Source organism: Chiloscyllium plagiosum, unplaced genomic scaffold (assembly GCF_037043375.1).
Source record: "Chiloscyllium plagiosum isolate Xiang-an unplaced genomic scaffold, Cpla_swu_hap1 HiC_scaffold_30, whole genome shotgun sequence".
Classification (NCBI taxonomy): Eukaryota; Metazoa; Chordata; class Chondrichthyes; order Orectolobiformes; family Hemiscylliidae; genus Chiloscyllium; species Chiloscyllium plagiosum.
The window spans coordinates 1,335,238-1,352,704 of NW_028270168.1; the positions used below are offsets into that span (position 1 = coordinate 1,335,238).

Here is a 17,467-nt window from a genome sequence, read left to right on the forward strand (position 1 = left end):
GGGGTGGGGGGTCAGTGTCTGAGGGGTTGGGGTGGTCAGTATTTGAGCTGGGGTGTGGGGGGGTCAGTGTCTGTGGGGGTTCAGTGTCTGAGCTGGGGGTGGGAGGGTCAGTGTTTGGGGAGTCAAGCGTCTGAGGGGTGTCAGTGTCTCAGGGGGTCAGTGTCTGAGCAGGGGGGTTGGGGAGGTCAGTGTCTGAGCTGGGGTTCAGGGTCTGAGGGGAGTCAGTGTCTGCGCACAGGGTGGGGGGGTCAGAATTTGAGTTGGGGGTTGGGTGGTCAGTGTCTGTGGGGGTTCAGTGTCTGAGCTGGGGGTGGGAGGGTCAGTGTTTGGGGAGTCAAGCGTCTGAGGGGAGTCAGTGTCTCAGGGGGTCAGTGTCTGAGCAGGGGGGGTGGGGGGGTCAGTGTCTGAGCTGGGGGTGGGGGGGTCAGTGTCTGAGGGGGGGGGTCAGTGTCTGGGGGGGGGGTTGGGGATTCAGTGTTGGAGGGGGGTCAGTGTCTGAGGGGGGCGGGGTATTTTAACATAATATTGCATAGATTAGCAAAATCAGCATATATTATTATAATGAGGCGGATGACGTAGCACGCACGCTAAGCGATAAACGTCAGTGACGTCAGCGCGCAGCCTCCTGCAGTTGCTGAAGGAAAACATCCTGGAAATCCGGAGAATAAAGAGCGACATCAGAGGCCCGGAGGCTGCCCCGGCCCCGATAACCGAGTACCCAGAGCTGCAGCCTGCTCCCCCGAACACCGCCCTCGCCCAGCGTCCGCTCCCGCTCCCACAGGCCGAGGGTACCCGGGCAGCCCCGAGGCTTCAATGACAGCGGCTCGGGGAGAATGGCGGCAGGGTCAGTGGGGGAGGGGGAGAGGGAGAGGGGGAGGGGGAGAGGGGGGGCGGGGGTGGGGAGAGGGGGGTGGGTGGGGGGTGGGGGTGGTTGGGGGGTGGGGGTGGGGAGAGGGGGGGTGGGGGTGGGGGTGGTTGGGGGGTGGGGGTGGGGAGAGGGGGGGGGGGGGTGGGGAGAGGGGGGTGGTTGGGGGGTGGGGAGAGGGGGGGTGGGGGTGGGGAGAGGGGGGGTGGGGGTGGGGAGAGGGGGGGTGGGGGTGGGGAGAGGGGGAGAGGGGGGGTGGGGGTGGGGAGAGGGGGAGAGGGGGGGTGGGGGTGGGGAGAGGGGGAGAGGGGGGGTGGGGGTGGGGAGAGGGGGAGAGGGGGGGTGGGGGTGGGGAGAGGGGGAGAGGGGGGGTGGGGGTGGGGAGAGGGGGAGAGGGGGGGTGGGGGTGGGGAGAGGGGGAGAGGGGGGGTGGGGGTGGGGAGAGGGGGAGAGGGGGGGTGGGGGTGGGGAGAGGGGGAGAGGGGGGGTGGGGGTGGGGAGAGGGGGAGAGGGGGGGTGGGGGTGGGGAGAGGGGGGGCGGGGGTGGGGGTGGGGAGAGGGGGGGCGGGGGTGGGGGTGGGGAGAGGGGGGGTGGGGGTGGGGAGAGGGGGGGCGGGGGTGGGGGTGGGGAGAGGGGGGGCGGGGGTGGTTGGGGGGTGGGGAGAGGGGGGGCGGGGGTGGGGGTGGTTGGGGGGTGGGGGGGCGGGTGGGGAGAGGGGGGGCGGGGGTGGGGGTGGTTGGGGGGTGGGGGGGCGGTTGGGGGGAGGGGGGGCGGTTGGGGGGTGGGGGTGGTTGGGGGGAGGGGGGGCTGTTGGGGGGTGGGGGGAGGGGGGGCTGTTGGGGGGTGGGGAGGGGGGGGCTGTTGGGGGGTGGGGGGAGGGGGGGCTGTTGGGGGGTGGGGAGAGGGGGGCGGTTGGGGGGTGGGGGTGGGGAGAGGGGGGGCGGGGGTGGTTGGGGGGTGGGGGTGGGGAGAGGGGGGTGGGGAGAGGGGGCAGTTGGGTGGGGAGAGGGGGGCGGTTGGGGGTGGGGAGATGGGGGGCGGTTGGGGGGTGTGGGCGGTTGGGGGTGGGGAGAGGGGGGGGCGGTTGGGGGGTGGGGTTGGGGAGAGGGGGGGTGGGGAGAGGGTGAGCGGGGGTGGTTGGGGGGTGGGGGTGGGGAAAGGGGGGGCGGGGGTGGTTGGGGGGTGGGGAGAGGGGGGGCGGGGTGGTTGGGGGGTGGGGGTGGGGAGAGGGGGGTGGGGAGAGGGGGGGCAGTTGGGGGGTGGGGAGAGGGGGGTGGGGAGAGGGGGGGCAGTTGGGGGGTGGGGAGAGGGGGGTGGGGAGAGGGGGGGCAGTTGGGGGGTGGGGAGAGGGGGGTGGGGAGAGGGGGGGCAGTTGGGGGGTGGGGAGAGGGGGGTGGGGAGAGGGGGGGCAGTTGGGGGGTGGGGAGAGGGGGGTGGGGAGAGGGGGGGCAGTTGGGGGGTGGGGAGAGGGGGGTGGGGAGAGGGGGGCAGTTGGGGGGTGGGGAGAGGGGGGTGGGGAGAGGGGGGGCAGTTGGGGGGTGGGGAGAGGGGGGTGGGGAGGGGGGGGGCAGTTGGGGGGTGGGGAGAGGGGGGTGGGGAGGGGGGGGGCAGTTGGGGGGTGGGGAGAGGGGGGTGGGGAGGGGGGGGCAGTTGGGGGGTGGGGAGAGGGGGGTGGGGAGGGGGGGGGGCAGTTGGGGGGTGGGGAGAGGGGGGTGGGGAGGGGGGGGCAGTTGGGGGGTGGGGAGAGGGGGGTGGGGAGGGGGGGGGCAGTTGGGGGGTGGGGAGAGGGGGGTGGGGAGGGGGGGGCAGTTGGGGGGTGGGGAGAGGGGGGTGGGGAGAGGGGGGGCAGTAGGGGGGTGGGGAGAGGGGGGTGGGGAGAGGGGGGGCAGTAGGGGGGTGGGGAGAGGGGGGTGGGGAGAGGGGGGGCAGTAGGGGGGTGGGGAGAGGGGGGTGGGGAGAGGGGGGGCAGTAGGGGGGTGGGGAGAGGGGGGTGGGGAGAGGGGGGGCAGTTGGGGGGTGGGGAGAGGGGGGTGGGGAGAGGGGGGGCAGTTGGGGGGTGGGGAGAGGGGGGGCAGTTGGGGGGTGGGGAGAGGGGGGGCAGTTGGGGGGTGGGGAGAGGGGGGTGGGGAGAGGGGGGGCAGTTGGGGGGTGGGGAGAGGGGGGTGGGGAGAGGGGGGGCAGTTGGGGGGTGGGGAGAGGGGGGTGGGGAGAGGGGGGGCAGTTGGGGGGTGGGGAGAGGGGGGTGGGGAGAGGGGGGGCAGTTGGGGGGTGGGGAGAGGGGGGTGGGGAGAGGGGGGGCAGTTGGGGGGTGGGGAGAGGGGGGGCAGTTGGGGGGTGGGGAGAGGGGGGGCAGTTGGGGGGTGGGGAGAGGGGGGTGGGGAGAGGGGGGGCAGTTGGGGGGTGGGGAGAGGGGGGTGGGGAGAGGGGGGGCAGTTGGGGGGTGGGGAGAGGGGGGGCAGTTGGGGGGTGGGGAGAGGGGGGTGGGGAGAGGGGGGGCAGTTGGGGGGTGGGGAGAGGGGGGTGGGGAGAGGGGGGGCAGTTGGGGGGTGGGGAGAGGGGGGGCAGTTGGGGGGTGGGGAGAGGGGGGGCAGTTGGGGGGTGGGGAGAGGGGGGTGGGGAGAGGGGGGGCAGTTGGGGGGTGGGGAGAGGGGGGTGGGGAGAGGGGGGGCAGTTGGGGGGTGGGGAGAGGGGGGTGGGGAGAGGGGGGGCAGTTGGGGGGTGGGGAGAGGGGGGTGGGGAGAGGGGGGGCAGTTGGGGGGTGGGGAGAGGGGGGTGGGGAGAGGGGGGGCAGTTGGGGGGTGGGGAGAGGGGGGGCAGTTGGGGGGTGGGGAGAGGGGGGGCAGTTGGGGGGTGGGGAGAGGGGGGTGGGGAGAGGGGGGGCAGTTGGGGGGTGGGGAGAGGGGGGTGGGGAGAGGGGGGGCAGTTGGGGGGTGGGGAGAGGGGGGTGGGGAGAGGGGGGGCAGTTGGGGGGTGGGGAGAGGGGGGTGGGGAGAGGGGGGGCAGTTGGGGGGTGGGGAGAGGGGGGTGGGGAGAGGGGGGGCAGTTGGGGGGTGGGGAGAGGGGGGTGGGGAGAGGGGGGGCAGTTGGGGGGTGGGGAGAGGGGGGTGGGGAGAGGGGGGGCAGTTGGGGGGTGGGGAGAGGGGGGTGGGGAGAGGGTGGGGAGAGGGGGGTGGGGAGAGGGGGGGCAGTTGGGGGGTGGGGAGAGGGGGGTGGGGAGAGGGTGGGGAGAGGGGGGTGGGGAGAGGGGGGGCAGTTGGGTGGGGAGAGGGGGGGCAGTTGGGGGGTGGGGAGAGGGGGGGCAGTTGGGGGGTGGGGAGAGGGGGCAGTGGGGTGGGGAGAGGGGGGCGGTTGGGGGTGGGGAGATGGGGGGTGGGGGTGGGGAGAGGGGGGGCGGGGGTGGTTGGGGGGTGGGGGTGGGGAGAGGGGGGGCGGGGGTGGTTGGGGGGTGGGGGTGGGGAGAGGGGGGGCGGGGGTGGTTGGGGGGTGGGGGTGGGGAGAGGGGGGGCGGGGGTGGTTGGGGGGTGGGGGTGGGGAGAGGGGGGGCGGGGGTGGTTGGGGGGTGGGGGTGGGGAGAGGGGGGGCGGGGGTGGTTGGGGGGTGGGGAGAGGGGGGGCGGGGGTGGTTGGGGGGTGGGGAGAGGGGGGGCGGGGGTGGTTGGGGGGTGGGGAGAGGGGGGGCGGGGGTGGTTGGGGGGTGGGGAGAGGGGGGGCGGGGGTGGTTGGGGGGTGGGGAGAGGGGGGGCGGGGGTGGTTGGGGGGTGGGGGTGGGGAGAGGGGGGGCGGGGGTGGTTGGGGGGTGGTGAGAGGGAGGGCGGGGGTGGTTGGGGGGTGGGGGTGGGGAGAGGGGGGGCGGGGGTGGTTGGGGGGTGGTGAGAGGGGGGGCGGGGGTGGTTGGGGGGCGGGGGTGGTTGGGGGGTGGGGGTGGGGAGAGGGGGGGCGGGGGTGGTTGGGGGGTGGTGAGAGGGGGGGCGGGGGTGGTTGGGGGGTGGGGGTGGGGAGAGGGGGGGCGGGGGTGGTTGGGGGGGTGGGGGTGGGGAGAGGGGGGGCGGGGGTGGTTGGGGGGTGGGGGTGGGGAGAGGGGGGGCGGGGGTGGTTGGGGGGTGGGGGTGGGGAGAGGGGGGGCGGGGGTGGTTGGGGGGTGGGGGTGGGGAGAGGGGGGGCGGGGGTGGTTGGGGGGTGGGGGTGGGGAGAGGGGGGGCGGGGGTGGTTGGGGGGTGGGGGTGGGGAGAGGGGGGGCGGGGGTGGTTGGGGGGTGGGGGTGGGGAGAGGGGGGGCGGGGGTGGTGGGGGGGTGGGGGTGGGGAGAGGGGGGGTGGGGGTGGTGGGGGGGTGGGGGTGGGGAGAGGGGGGTGGGGGTGGGGAGAGGGGGGTGGGGCGAGGGGGGGCAGTTGGGGGGTGGGGCGAGGGGGGCAGTTGGGGGGTGGGGCGAGGGGGGGCAGTTGGGGGGTGGGGAGAGGGGGGCAGTTGGGGGGTGGGGAGAGGGGGGCAGTGGGGTGGGGAGAGGGGGGGCAGTGGGGTGGGGAGAGGGGGGGCAGTGGGGTGGGGAGAGGGGGGGCAGTGGGGTGGGGGGAGGGGGCAGTTGGGGGGTGGGGAGAGGGGGCAGTTGGGGGCTGGGGAGAGGGGGCAGTTGGGGGGTGGGGAGAGGGGGGCGGTTGGGGGTGGGGAGATGGGGGGCGGTTGGGGGGTGTGGGCGGTTGGGGGTGGGGAGAGGGGGGGCGGTTGGGGGGTGGGGGTGGCGAGAGGGGGGGCGGTTGGGGTGTGGGGGCGGTTGGGGGTTGGGGAGAGGGGGGCGGTTGGGGGTTGGGGGTGGTCAGAGGGAGGCGGTTGGGGGGGTGGTTGGGTGGTGGGAGCGGTTGGGGGGTGGGGAGAGGGGGGGCGGTTGGGGGGTGGGGGCGGTTGGGGGGTGGGGAAAGGGGGGGCGGTTGGGGGGTGGGGAGGGGGGGCGGTTGGGGGGTGGGGGCGTTTGGGGGGTGGGGAGGGGGGGGCGGTTGGGGGGTGGGGGCGGTTGGGGGATGGGGAGAGGGGGGCGGTTGGGGGTTGGGGGCGGTTGGGGGATGGGGAGAGGGGGGGCGGTTGGGGGGTGGGGGCGGTTGGGGGATGGGGAGAGGGGGGGCGGTTGGGGGGTGGGGGCGGTTGGGGGATGGGGAGAGGGGGGGCGGTTAGGGGGTGGGGGCGGTTGGGGGATGGGGAGAGGGGGGGCGCTTGGGGGGTGGGGGCGGTTGGGGGATGGGGAGAGGGGGGGCGGTTGGGGGGTGGGGGCGGTTGGGGGATGGGGAGAGGGGGGGCGGTTGGGGGGTGGGGGCGGTTGGGGGGTGGGGAGAGGGGGGGGCGGTTGGGGGGTGGGGGCGGTTGGGGGGTGGGGAGGGGGGGGGCGGGTGGGGGGTGGGGGCGGTTGGGGGGTGGGGAGAGGGGGGGCGGTTGGGGGGTGGGGAGAGGGGGGGCGGTTGGGGGGTGGGGAGAGGGGGGGCGGGTGGGGGATGGGGGCAGTTGGGGGGTGGGGAGTGGGGGGGCGGGTGGGGGTGGGGAGAGGGGGGGCGGTTGGGGGTGGGGAGAGGGGGGGCGGTTGGGGGTGGGGAGGGGGGGGCGGGTGGGGGTGGGGAGAAGGGGGGGCGGTTGGGGGTGGGGAGAGGGGGGGCGGTTGGGGGTGGGGAGGGGGGGGCGGGTGGGGGTGGGGAGAGGGGGGGGCGGGTGGGGGTGGGGAGAGGGGGGGCGGTTGGGGGTGGGGAGAGGGGGGGCGGGTGGGGGTGGGGAGAGGTAGGGCGGTTGGGGGTGGGGGTGGGGAGAGGGGGGCGGTCGGGGATGGGGACGGTAGGGGGGTGGGGAGAGGGGGTGTGGTGGGGGGTGGGGAGAGGGGGGGTGGGGAGAGGGGGCGGTGCGGGCGGTTTGGGGGTGGGGATGGGGGGGCGGTTGGGGGGTGGGGAGGGGGGGCGGTTGGGGGGTGGGGAGGGGGGGGTGCGAGGTTGGGTGGGGAGGTTGGGTGGTGGGGGGAGGTTGGGGGTTTGGGAGGTAGGTTGGGTGGTGGGGGGAGGTTGGGTGGTGGGGGGAGGTTTGGGGGGGAGGTTGAGTGGTGGGGGGAGGTTTGGGGGGGAGGTTGGGTGGTGGGGGGAGGTTTGGGGGGGGAGGTTGGGTGGTGGGGGGAGGTTTGGGGGGGGAGGTTGGGTGGTGGGGGGAGGTTTGGGGGGGGAGGTTGGGTGGTGGGGGGAGGTTTGGGGGGGAGGTTGGGTGGTGGGGGGAGGTTTGGGGGGGGGAGGTTGGGTGGTGGGGGGAGGTTTGGGGGGGAGGTTGGGTGGTGGGGGGAGGTTTGGGGGGGAGGTTTGGGGGGGAGGTTGGGTGGTGGGGGGAGGTTTGGGGGGGAGGTTGGGTGGTGGGGGGAGGTTTGGGGGGGAGGTTGGGTGGTGGGGGGAGGTTTGGGGGGGAGGTTGGGTGGTGGGGGGAGGTTTGGGGGGAGGTTGGGTGGTGGGGGGAGGTTTGGGGGGGAGGTTGGGTGGTGGGGGGAGGTTTGGGGGGGAGGTTGGGTGGTGGGGGGAGGTTTGGGGGGGAGGTTGGGTGGTGGGGGGAGGTTTGGGGGGGGAGGTTGGGTGGTGGGGGGGGAGGTTGGGTGGTGGGGGGAGGTTTGGGGGGGGAGGTTGGGTGGTGGGGGGAGGTTTGGGGGGGGAGGTTGGGTGGTGGGGGGGGAGGTTGGGTGGTGGGGGGAGGTTTGGGGGGGGAGGTTGCGTGGTGGGGGGGGAGGTTGGGTGGTGGGGGGAGGTTGGGTGGTGGGGGGAGGTTTGGGGGGGAGGTTGGGTGGTGGGGGGAGGTTTGGGGGGGGAGGTTGGGTGGTGGGGGGAGGTTTGGGGGGGAGGTTGGGTGGTGGGGGGAGGTTTGGGGGGGAGGTTGGGTGGTGGGGGGAGGTTTGGGGGGGGAGGTTGGGTGGTGGGGGGGGAGGTTGGGTGGTGGGGGGAGGTTTGGGGGGGGAGGTTGGGTGGTGGGGGGAGGTTTGGGGGGGGAGGTTGGGTGGTGGGGGGGGAGGTTGGGTGGTGGGGGGAGGTTTGGGGGGGGAGGTTGCGTGGTGGGGGGGGAGGTTGGGTGGTGGGGGGAGGTTGGGTGGTGGGGGGAGGTTTGGGGGGGAGGTTGGGTGGTGGGGGGAGGTTTGGGGGGGGAGGTTGGGTGGTGGGGGGAGGTTTGGGGGGGAGGTTGGGTGGTGGGGGGAGGTTGGGGGTTTGGGGGGGAGGTTGGGTGGTGGGGGGAGGTTGGGGGTTTGGGGGGGAGGTTGGGTGGTGGGGGGAGGTTGGGGGTTTGGGGGGGAGGTTGGGTGGTGTGGGGAGGTTGGGGGTGTGGTGTGGGGAGGTTGGGGGTTTGGTGGGGGGAGGTTGGGTGGTGGGGGGAGGTTGGGGGTTTGGGGGGGGGAGGTTGGGTGGTGGGGGGAGGTTGGGGGTTTGGGGGGGGGAGGTTGGGTGGTGGGGGGAGGTTGGGGGTTTGGGGGGGGGAGGTTGGGTGGTGGGGGGAGGTTGGGGGTTTGGGGGGGGGAGGTTGGGGGTTTGGGGGGGGGAGGTTGGGTGGTGGGGGGAGGTTGGGGGTTTGGGGGGGAGGTTGGGTGGTGGGGGGAGGTTGGGGGTTTGGGGGGGGAGGTTGGGTGGTGGGGGGAGGTTGGGGGTTTGGGGGGGGAGGTTGGGTGGTGGGGGGAGGTTGGGGGTTTGGGGGGGGAGGTGGGGTTTGGGGGGGGAGGTTGGGTGGGGGGGGGAGGTTGGGTGGTGGGGGGAGGTTGGGGGTTTGGGGGGGGAGGTTGGGTGGTGGGGGGAGGTTGGGGGTTTGGGGGGGGGAGGTTGGGTGGTGGGGGGAGGTTGGGGGTTTGGGGGGGGGGAGGTTGGGTGGTGGGGGGAGGTTGGGGGTTTGGGGGGGAGGTGGGGTTTGGGGGGGGAGGTTGGGTGGTGGGGGGAGGTTGGGGGTTTGGGGGGGGAGGTTGGGTGGTGGGGGGAGGTTGGGGGTTTGGGGGGGGAGGTTGGGTGGTGGGGGGAGGTTGGGGGTTTGGGGGGGAGGTGGGGTTTGGGGGGGGAGGTTGGGTGGTGGGGGGAGGTTGGGGGTTTGGGGGGGGGGAGGTTGGGTGGTGGGGGGAGGTTGGGGGTTTGGGGGGGGGGAGGTTGGGTGGTGGGGGGAGGTTGGGGGTTTGGGGGGGGAGGTTGGGTGGTGGGGGGAGGTTGGGGGTTGGTGGGGGGAGGTTGGGGGTTTGGGGGGGAGGTTGGGGGTTTGGGGGGGAGGTTGGGTGGTGGGGGGAGGTTGGGGGTTGGGGGGAGGTTGGGGGTTGGGGGGAGGTTGGCGGTTGGTTGGGGGTTGGGGGGGGAGGTTGGGGGTTGTGGGGAGGTTGGGGGGAGGTTGGCGGTTGGTTGGGGGTTGGGGGGGGAGGTTGGGGGTTGGGGGGGGGAGGTTGGGGGTTGGGGGGGGGAGGTTGGGGGTTGGGTGGTGGAGGGAGGTTGGGGGTTGGGTGGTGGAGGGAGGTTGGGGGTTGGGGGGGGGGGGAGGTTGGGGGTTGGGGGGGGGAGGTTGGGGGTTGGGGGGGGGGAGGTTGGGGGTTGGGGGGGGGGGAGGTTGGGGGTTGGGGGGGGGGAGGTTGGGGGTTGGGGGGGGGGAGGTTGGGGGTTGGGGGGGGGAGGTTGGGGGTTGGGGGGGGAGGTTGGGGGTTGGGGGGGGGAGGTTGGGGGTTGGGGGGGGGAGGTTGGGGGTTGGGGGGGGAGGTTGGGGGTTGGGGGGGGGAGGTTGGGGGTTGGGGGGGGGAGGTTGGGGGTTGGGGGGGAGGTTGGGGGGGGAGGTTGGGGTTGGGGGTTGGGGGGGGGAGGTTGGGGGTTGGGGGGGGGTTGGGGGGATGGGGGTTGGGGGGGGGTTGGGGGGATGGGGGTTGGGGGGGGGTTGGGGGGATGGGGGTTGGGGGGGGGTTGGGGGGATGGGGGTTGGGGGGGGGTTGGGGGGATGGGGGTTGGGGGGGGTTGGGGGGAGGGGGGTTGGGGGGGGTTTGGGGGGGAGGGGGGTTGGGGGGGGTTTGGGGGGGAGGGGGGTTGGGTGTTTGGGGGGGAGGGAGGTTGGGGGTTTGGGGGGGGGAGGGTGGGGGGGGAGGTTGGGGTGTGGGGGGGGAGAGTGGGAGGGTGCGGTTTGGGTGGAAGTGGTGGAGGAGCGGGGGTGGAGGTGGTGGGGTTGGGTGGGGGCGAGAGGAGTGGGAGGGTGCGGTTTGGGGGGAAGTGGGGGTGTTGGGGGAGGGGGGAGGAGCGGAGGTGGTGGGGCTGGGTGGGGGGAGGGGGAGTGGGAGGGTGGGGTTTGGGGGGAGAGTGGGGGGTTGGGGGGGAGTGGGAGGGAGGTTTGGTAGGAGGTTGTGGGGTCTGGGGCGTGGGGGATGGTGGGGTGGTGGGCGTGTGAGGTAGTGGGGTGTGGGGGTGGTGGGAGGTGGGGTAGAGGGGGCTAGTGGGAGGGTGGGGGGTGGGGTAGAGGGGGGTGGGAGGAGGGGGGGGTGGGGAGAGTGGGGGTTGGGGGAGGGAAGATGATTTGGAAGATGATGGTTATCAGCCGTTTCAAAATGGTGCAGTACTTGGAATTTTGTATACCTACAATGCTGTTAAGAGTGGAATTTCAGGATTTTGTCAGTGTCAGTGAAGGTACTGTGTTATGATTCCAAGTCAGGATGGTGTGTAGCTTGGAAAGGAACTTTCTGATGTTCCTGTGGTGTCTCTGCTCCAGACTTTCCAGTTGGTAAAAGTCACAGGTTTGAAAGGTGCAATTAAAGGCGCCTCTGAGTTACTGCAGCACGTCTTGTAGGTGCTACCACGTGTGTCACTGCTGGAGAAAGGTATGTTAAGTGTCAGATAGGTTACCAATCTAGTGCTCTGCTTTGTTGTGGATGGTGTCAAGCTTCTTGGGTTTTGTTGGAGCTGCACTAATATTGGCATATGGAAAGTATGCCATTCCATTTCTGACTTGCGCCTTGTGGATGATGAACAGGCTTCAGGGATTTAGGAGGTGAATTATTGTTGTATGGTTCTTAGCCTGGCACCTGTGTGGCATGAATGTTAGTTGTCTCTTGTCATTCCAAGCCTAGATGTCATCCAGGTCTTGCTGGGTGATAGGGTGATCTGTGAGGAAGTTGTGTTGTTTTTAGATTTGGACAAGTTGAGTAAGTGGTTAAATGTAATCCTAGATAAAGTATAATGTTAGTAAATGTGAGGTTATCCACTTTGGGAGGGGAAATAAGGCAGATTTTAATCTGAATGGGTTAGGAAAAGGAAAGATATAAAGAGATGTGGATGATTTTATACACATGAAAGAAGCATGCAGGCGCAGCAAGTGGTGAAGAAGGCAATGGTAGGCTGGCCTTGATAGTGAGAGCATTCGAGTATAGGAGCAGGGATGTGGATGCAATTGTTCAGGGCCTTGGTGAGATTGCATCTGGAGCATTGTGTGCAGTTTTGCTCTCCTTATCTGAGGAAGGATATTCTGGATGTTGAGGAAATGTCAAAGGTATACCATGTCGTCCCGTACTCGCCATGCTAAATTGCCCGTAGTGTTAGGTAAGGGGCAAATGTAGGGGTATGAGTGGGTTACGCTTCGGCGGGTTGGTGTGGACTTGTTGGGCCGAAGGGCCTGTTTCCACACTGTAATGTAATCTAATCTCTGTACAAGAACAAATCTAGGCAGCTATGAAACTCAACAATTAGTCATTAAGGAGGAACAAAAGCCTTTGACAGGTCACTTCAAGTACCTACGAGGAAAGACAATAGGGGTTTGAATAAAGAGTTTACTGACAAAGCATGTGAGGTGGAAAGCAATGAGGAATAGGTTTAAGACATAAAAAAAGTCAGTAATCAGATAAAGAATATGTGACCAAACTTTAGAGGATATCAACACTTAATGTCATCACCCGAGTCAGTACAAGGGCAGTTTCGTCATCGTTATTCGAGTAATGTGATCAAAAGACTAACAAGTTCATCACAAGCCCAGCAGGAATTTGGGGAGGACATCATGTTCATCAGCATGAGTTTGATTGACATGTTTAGTGGGCAAAAATTTAGTATAAATACTAAAGATTGAATGCCATTTTTGGAATAGTCTTGAGAGAACATGAGGTTGGTAAGTGCTGCTTAGGTTTTAAATCCTCTACTTAGACTAGGGCTTGGTGTCTTGTTACTCTGTAACTGTGATACTTTAGTAAATGTTTAAATCAATGTGCTAAACCTTTAATGGACAGCTTGTAAGAATTTTATTCCAGGCAATTGAACAATCTCGGAAAGAACCAGGGAAGGTTGAGTAGACCCCAGTAGGGAGTCCTCCCTTACCCACTGAAGCTCTCGGAGAGGCTTCGACAGTTACGTACTGAAATGCTACCTCATCTTGTTAAATGGCTCTGTGCAATGACTGCTTTTCCACCTTGTTAACCCAGTATCCTTGCCTCCAGCACCCCATTGTTAACCATAAGTTCTTACCTAATCTGAGTCATACTCAGCGGAACCTCTTTCACAAAATTCAGAACCTAACTCTTTCCCTGCCTGTTTATACCCTATACACATTCTCATTCCCTTCTTTATCATTTCATGATAACCAATGACATTACTAGCTTTCATAAGACTCTAACAGTCAATATTTAAGCAAGTTATTGACATGCAGTACACAGTGATTATAAAAACAAAAACTAATAGTCCGTTAAAGTAATTAGAGTTTGATGAATCTTTCCATGTGGAAAAAAAAATTCACCAGTAAAGTTGTTAAATTCACAGTCTTTAGTGACCACACCATTTCCTCCACGTCGAGTTTAAACGAGCCAGTTCTCCAAAATCTCTTTAAGGTCCAACCTGAAAACAAAGTTCAGTCAGTTCTTGCATCACTCCTCAGAGAAATCTGATTTCTTGGATAAGGGCAGTTAAATGCTTCACAAAACTGCTGAGGCTTCCGTTCTTGCAGAGATGCTTCAGATGGAAGATACCAGCTGCTTCGTTGCTGCTTCTGCTGCTCTGCTGTTAAATGTAATAAAGCCAACTGGCTGTTTTGATGTTAGCTTGATCAGTGAATCTTTATATCCCATAAATGATCGAAAGATGAGGTAAAGCTCACGTAGTTTAATGTCCATAGGAAGGCCACTGACAAAAAGCATGCCGACCTCCTCTTCACTGTTGTTAATCAGGTGGTGGTGGGGTGGGTGGGTGGAGGTTTGAATGTGAATGGAGGAACTCTATAGATGTTAGCTGCTGGAAATATCTTTGCATTTCCTCTCTCATTCCTTCCTTGCCAAGGTGGTTATCAGTGTGAAGACAGTCACGCATTTAACTATACTAAATCGTGTCTGCCTATTTCAACATTCTTTGAATTTGCAATATGAAGGGGGCCAATAAGGTCTTAATAATTAACGGAACTGAAAGAGCTCAGCCTCAAGTTCTAATTTTCTCTAAAGTCTGAACAAAACATCAAACTCAAAATGCAGTCTTCTTTTTGTGAACTCTGCATTAAAAATGCAAAGATTTTAATACAACATGCTCATGTGGCTAAAGCATGACCACTGACCCAACTGTTTTTCTTTAAACAGGCATTGTAGAATTGCAAACCAATCATGGCTCAAGGCACTCAATTTGTTTTAAGATTGCAAGTTTGATAATTTTAAAAGGACGTAATGTTGTACAATTTCAATTTAAGAATCTGCCCCTTTACATAGCCCACAAAACACATATAATTGAGATCCTGATTCAAACAAGGCAAAACAGTTACTTGAAAGAATTTTCTGAACCGGTATTTTAACAAACCAAAATTTTTAAAATCAAACACTCAACATGACACAATCTACCTTGAAACTTTCCTTTTTCAACCCAAGTATTAGTACAACTGTCATTTCAGTGTTTCTCATTTTTTGTTTGTATCCTCTCACTGAAATTGCACTTATAAAAAGAGAAAGCTCTTGTAGCAGAACCACATGGCGCCGCAATCCAAGCCAAACTCTTCCCCAAAAACAAAGACTCACAGCCTCAAATTTCGCCACTAGGGGACTTTAACCCCTTTCTCACTGAGCTCGAGCCCCACTTGAACACAGAGAACCCAAACCCCATTTAAACACAAAAAACACGAACACTAATTAAACAGAAAATTTGAATCCCAATTAAACACAAGGCTCAGTGCGGAGTACTTGAACCTCCAATCAACCCACCCAGGGGACTTGAACCCCAGTACTGCATAGAGGACTCGAACCTCAACCAAACACACCCCCGTACCATGCAGAGGACTCAACCCCCCCCCCGCGCCGCCTGTTATTTTCTGGGTCTGTAGATTGTGAAGGAGCAAAAATGGCCTTTACAGTGATATGTATTTCTTGTCCGATGTGGGAGTTTAAAGACAGTTTAAGGGTTACTGCGGATTATATCTGCCATAAATGCTGTTGGATGCGAATCTTATCAGATCGAGTGGATCGGTTGGAGAGACAGATAGAAGCAACAGCAACAGTATGTGATGGATGGCAGTTATAGGACGGAGGGAAAGTCTCAGATACAGTCACAGATGGGTTAACTACATGAAGGGTAAGAGAGGTAGGCAGCTAGTGCAGGAGTCTTTTGTGGATATACTCATTTCAAACAGGTATGCTGTTTTGGAAAATGTAGGGGGTGATGGATTCTCAGGGGAACGTAGCACGAACAGCCAAGCTTCTGGTATTGAGACTGGCTCTAATGCAACGAGGGGTACGTCGGCTTCCAAGAGATCAATTGTGTTAGAGGATTCTGTATCCGAGGTACAGACAGACGTTTCTGTGGCCAGCAGAGAAAAAGCAGAATGGTGTGTTGTTTCCCTGGTGCCAGGATCAAGGATGTCTCAGAGAGGGTGCAGAATGTTCTCAAAGGGGTGAGGGGCCAGCAGGAGGTCATTGTCCACATTGGAACCAACGACATTGGAAGGGAAAAAGTTGAGAATCTGAAGGGAGATTACAGAGTTAGGCAGAAATTTAAAAAGGAGGTCCTCATGGGTAGTGATATCTGGATTACTCCTAGTGCCACGAGTTAGTGAGGGCAGGAATAGGAGGATAGAGTAGATGAATGCATGGCTGAAGAGCTGGTGTATGGAGAAGGATTCACATTTTTGGATCATTAGAATCAGTTTTGGGGTAGAAGTGACCTGTACAAGAAAATCGGCTTGCACCTAAATTGGAAGGGAACTAATATACTGGCAGAGAAATTTGCTAGAACTGCTTGGGAGGATTTAAACTACTAAGGTTGGGAGGGGGGTGGGGTGGGACCCAGGGAGATAGTGAGGAAAGAGATTGATCTGAGACGGTTACACTTGAGAACAGAAGTGAGTCAAACAGTCAGGGCAGGCAGGGACAAGGTAGGACTAATAAATTAAACTGCATTTATTTCAATGCAAGGGTCCTAACAGGGAAGGCAGATGAACTCAGGGCATGGTTAGGAACATGGGGCTGGGATATCATAGAAATTACAGAAACATGGCTCACGGATAGACTGAGCAGGACTGGCAGCTTAATGTTCCAGGATACAAATGCTACAGGAAGGATAGAGAGCGATGTGAGAGAGGAAGGGGAGTGGCATTTTTGATAAGGGACTTATACACTTAATGGTAAGGTCCTAGGGAGTGTTGCTGAACAAAGAGACCTTGGAGTGCAGGTTCATAGCTCCTTGAAAGTGGAGTCGCCGATAGATAGGATAGTGAAGAAGGCGTTTGGTATGCTTTCCTTTATTGGTCAGTATTGTGTACAGGAGTTGGGAGGTCATGTTGCGGCTGTACAGGACATTGGTTAGGCCACTGTTGTAATATTGCGTGTAATTCTGGTCTCCTTCCTATCGGAAAAGTGTTGTGAAACTTGAAAGGGTTCAGAAAAGATTTACAAGGATGTTGCCAGGGTTGGAGGATTTGAGCTACAGGGAGAGGGTGAACAGGCTGGGGCTGTTTTCCCTGGAGCGTCGGAGGCTGAGGGGTGACCTTTATAGAGGTTTACAAAATTATGAGGGGCATGGATAGAATAAATAGACAAAGTATTTTCCCTGGGGTGGGGAGTCCAGAACTAGAGGGCATAGGTTTAGGGTGAGAGGGGAAAGATATAAAAGAGACCTAAGGGGCAACTTTTTCACACAGAGGGTGGTATGTGTATGGAATGAGCTGCCAGAGAATGTGGTGGAGGCTGGTACAACTGCAAATTTGAGGCATTTGGATGGGTATATGAATAGGAAGGGTTTGGAGGGATATGGGCGGGTGCTGGCAGGTGGGACTATATTGGGTTGGGATATCTGGTATGTATGGACGGGTTGGACCAAAGGGTCTGTTTCCATGCTGTGCATCTCTATGACTATGAATACGTAGAATAGAGAGTGGTTGAGTGAGGGGACCATCTCCAGCACACAGGAATATCGAGCGGGACCAAGGTTTGAAGTCTTACCTTGTGGGCCCGTCTGTCTCAAGACACCAATGTTGCAGGCGGCCACTGACACCGTCTGATCGTAATGCTCAGTTTGAATCTTGTCACCAATGCCAATATTATCGTCCAGTTCTCCCCCCCCCCCCCCTCAGTCGAAGCAAAATGCATAGAGACACAGTATAGTTTGACCTCCTTCATCTTTATTCTGGACCCTGGAGGGAGAGAGAATGATCACCCATGAGTGCAAGGACATGGGTTCCCAGTCTTCTCTGAAGAGCAGTTTCTCAATGCACTATGTAGCCATTTTACAGGGAGGAGCATCCAGGTAAGGCAACATACATTTTAACTGGGTGACTGTTACTGTTGATGCTCGCTGACTGTAAAGGTTAAACCATTTGCTGTTCCACAATGTTCTTAACCTTGTTAACTGGCTTCACGTAGTGAATACTTTTCACCTTGTTAACTGACATTACATACTGAATGCTACCTCCTCTTAAGTGGCTGCACATAATAGCTGCTTTTTCACTTTTGTTAACCCATTACCCTTGCCTCCAGCACCCCACTTTGACTGTAAGTTCTTATCTGATCTAAGTCATGCTGAGCTGAAACTCTTGTTTCACAAAACTCAGAACTTAACCCTTTCTCTTCCTGCTTATACCTTATACACATTCTCAATCAGACTGATTCTTGGGTAATTGAATTGTATGAATAGAGACTGATTTAGTTAAGACAATGTTCATTGCAGTTCCGAAAAATTACTATAGGGATCTTGTAGAAACCTGTTAAATTCTAACTGGGCTAGACAGGGTAAACGCCAGAAAGATGTTCTGATGATCAGGGAGTTCAGAAACAGGACCACTGTGCAAGGATATGTCGCAGGCCTTTTAGGACTGAGAAGAGGAGAAAAGTCTTCATCCAGAGATTGCTGAACGTGTGGAATTCTCTGTCACAGAAAGCAACTGAAGCCAAAACATTGAACATTTTGAAGAACAATATAGTTCTAAAGGTTAAAGGAATCAACTGATATTGTAGTCTGTGATGCTGAGGACATCTGGAAGAAGCTGAAACGGATGATTCCCTTTTCATTTTTGGTGCAGTTTGTAAACTAACTTTTTGGATAATCGTGACTGTAGTTTGATAGCATACTCTATTAAGTATGGAAAAGATACCCTTCAATCTGAAAATAGGATCTTGAATCTAATTAAGGGCAATCGAGCATGTATGGGCCAAGGAGTTGCAGATGGAATT

The 17,467-nt window shown here is 62.0% G+C and overlaps 1 protein-coding gene across 2 annotated transcripts in view; it reads left to right on the top strand.

The window, feature by feature from the left end:
- The first annotated feature begins 620 nt into the window (after nt 1–620).
- The window catches only part of bsdc1 (BSD domain containing 1), a 73,528-nt gene continuing 56,681 nt past the window's right edge, over nt 621–17,467 (top strand). The window contains exon 1 of one of the 2 annotated variants that reach the window (XM_087976655.1): nt 621–844. In XM_087976655.1, the coding sequence (XP_087832781.1) occupies nt 834–844 (11 nt within the window). In that variant the 5' untranslated portion in view covers nt 621–833. Of the gene's footprint in view, nt 845–16,403; nt 16,545–17,467 lie in introns of those variants that run through there. The other variant, XM_043719673.2, reaches the window with a different exon arrangement.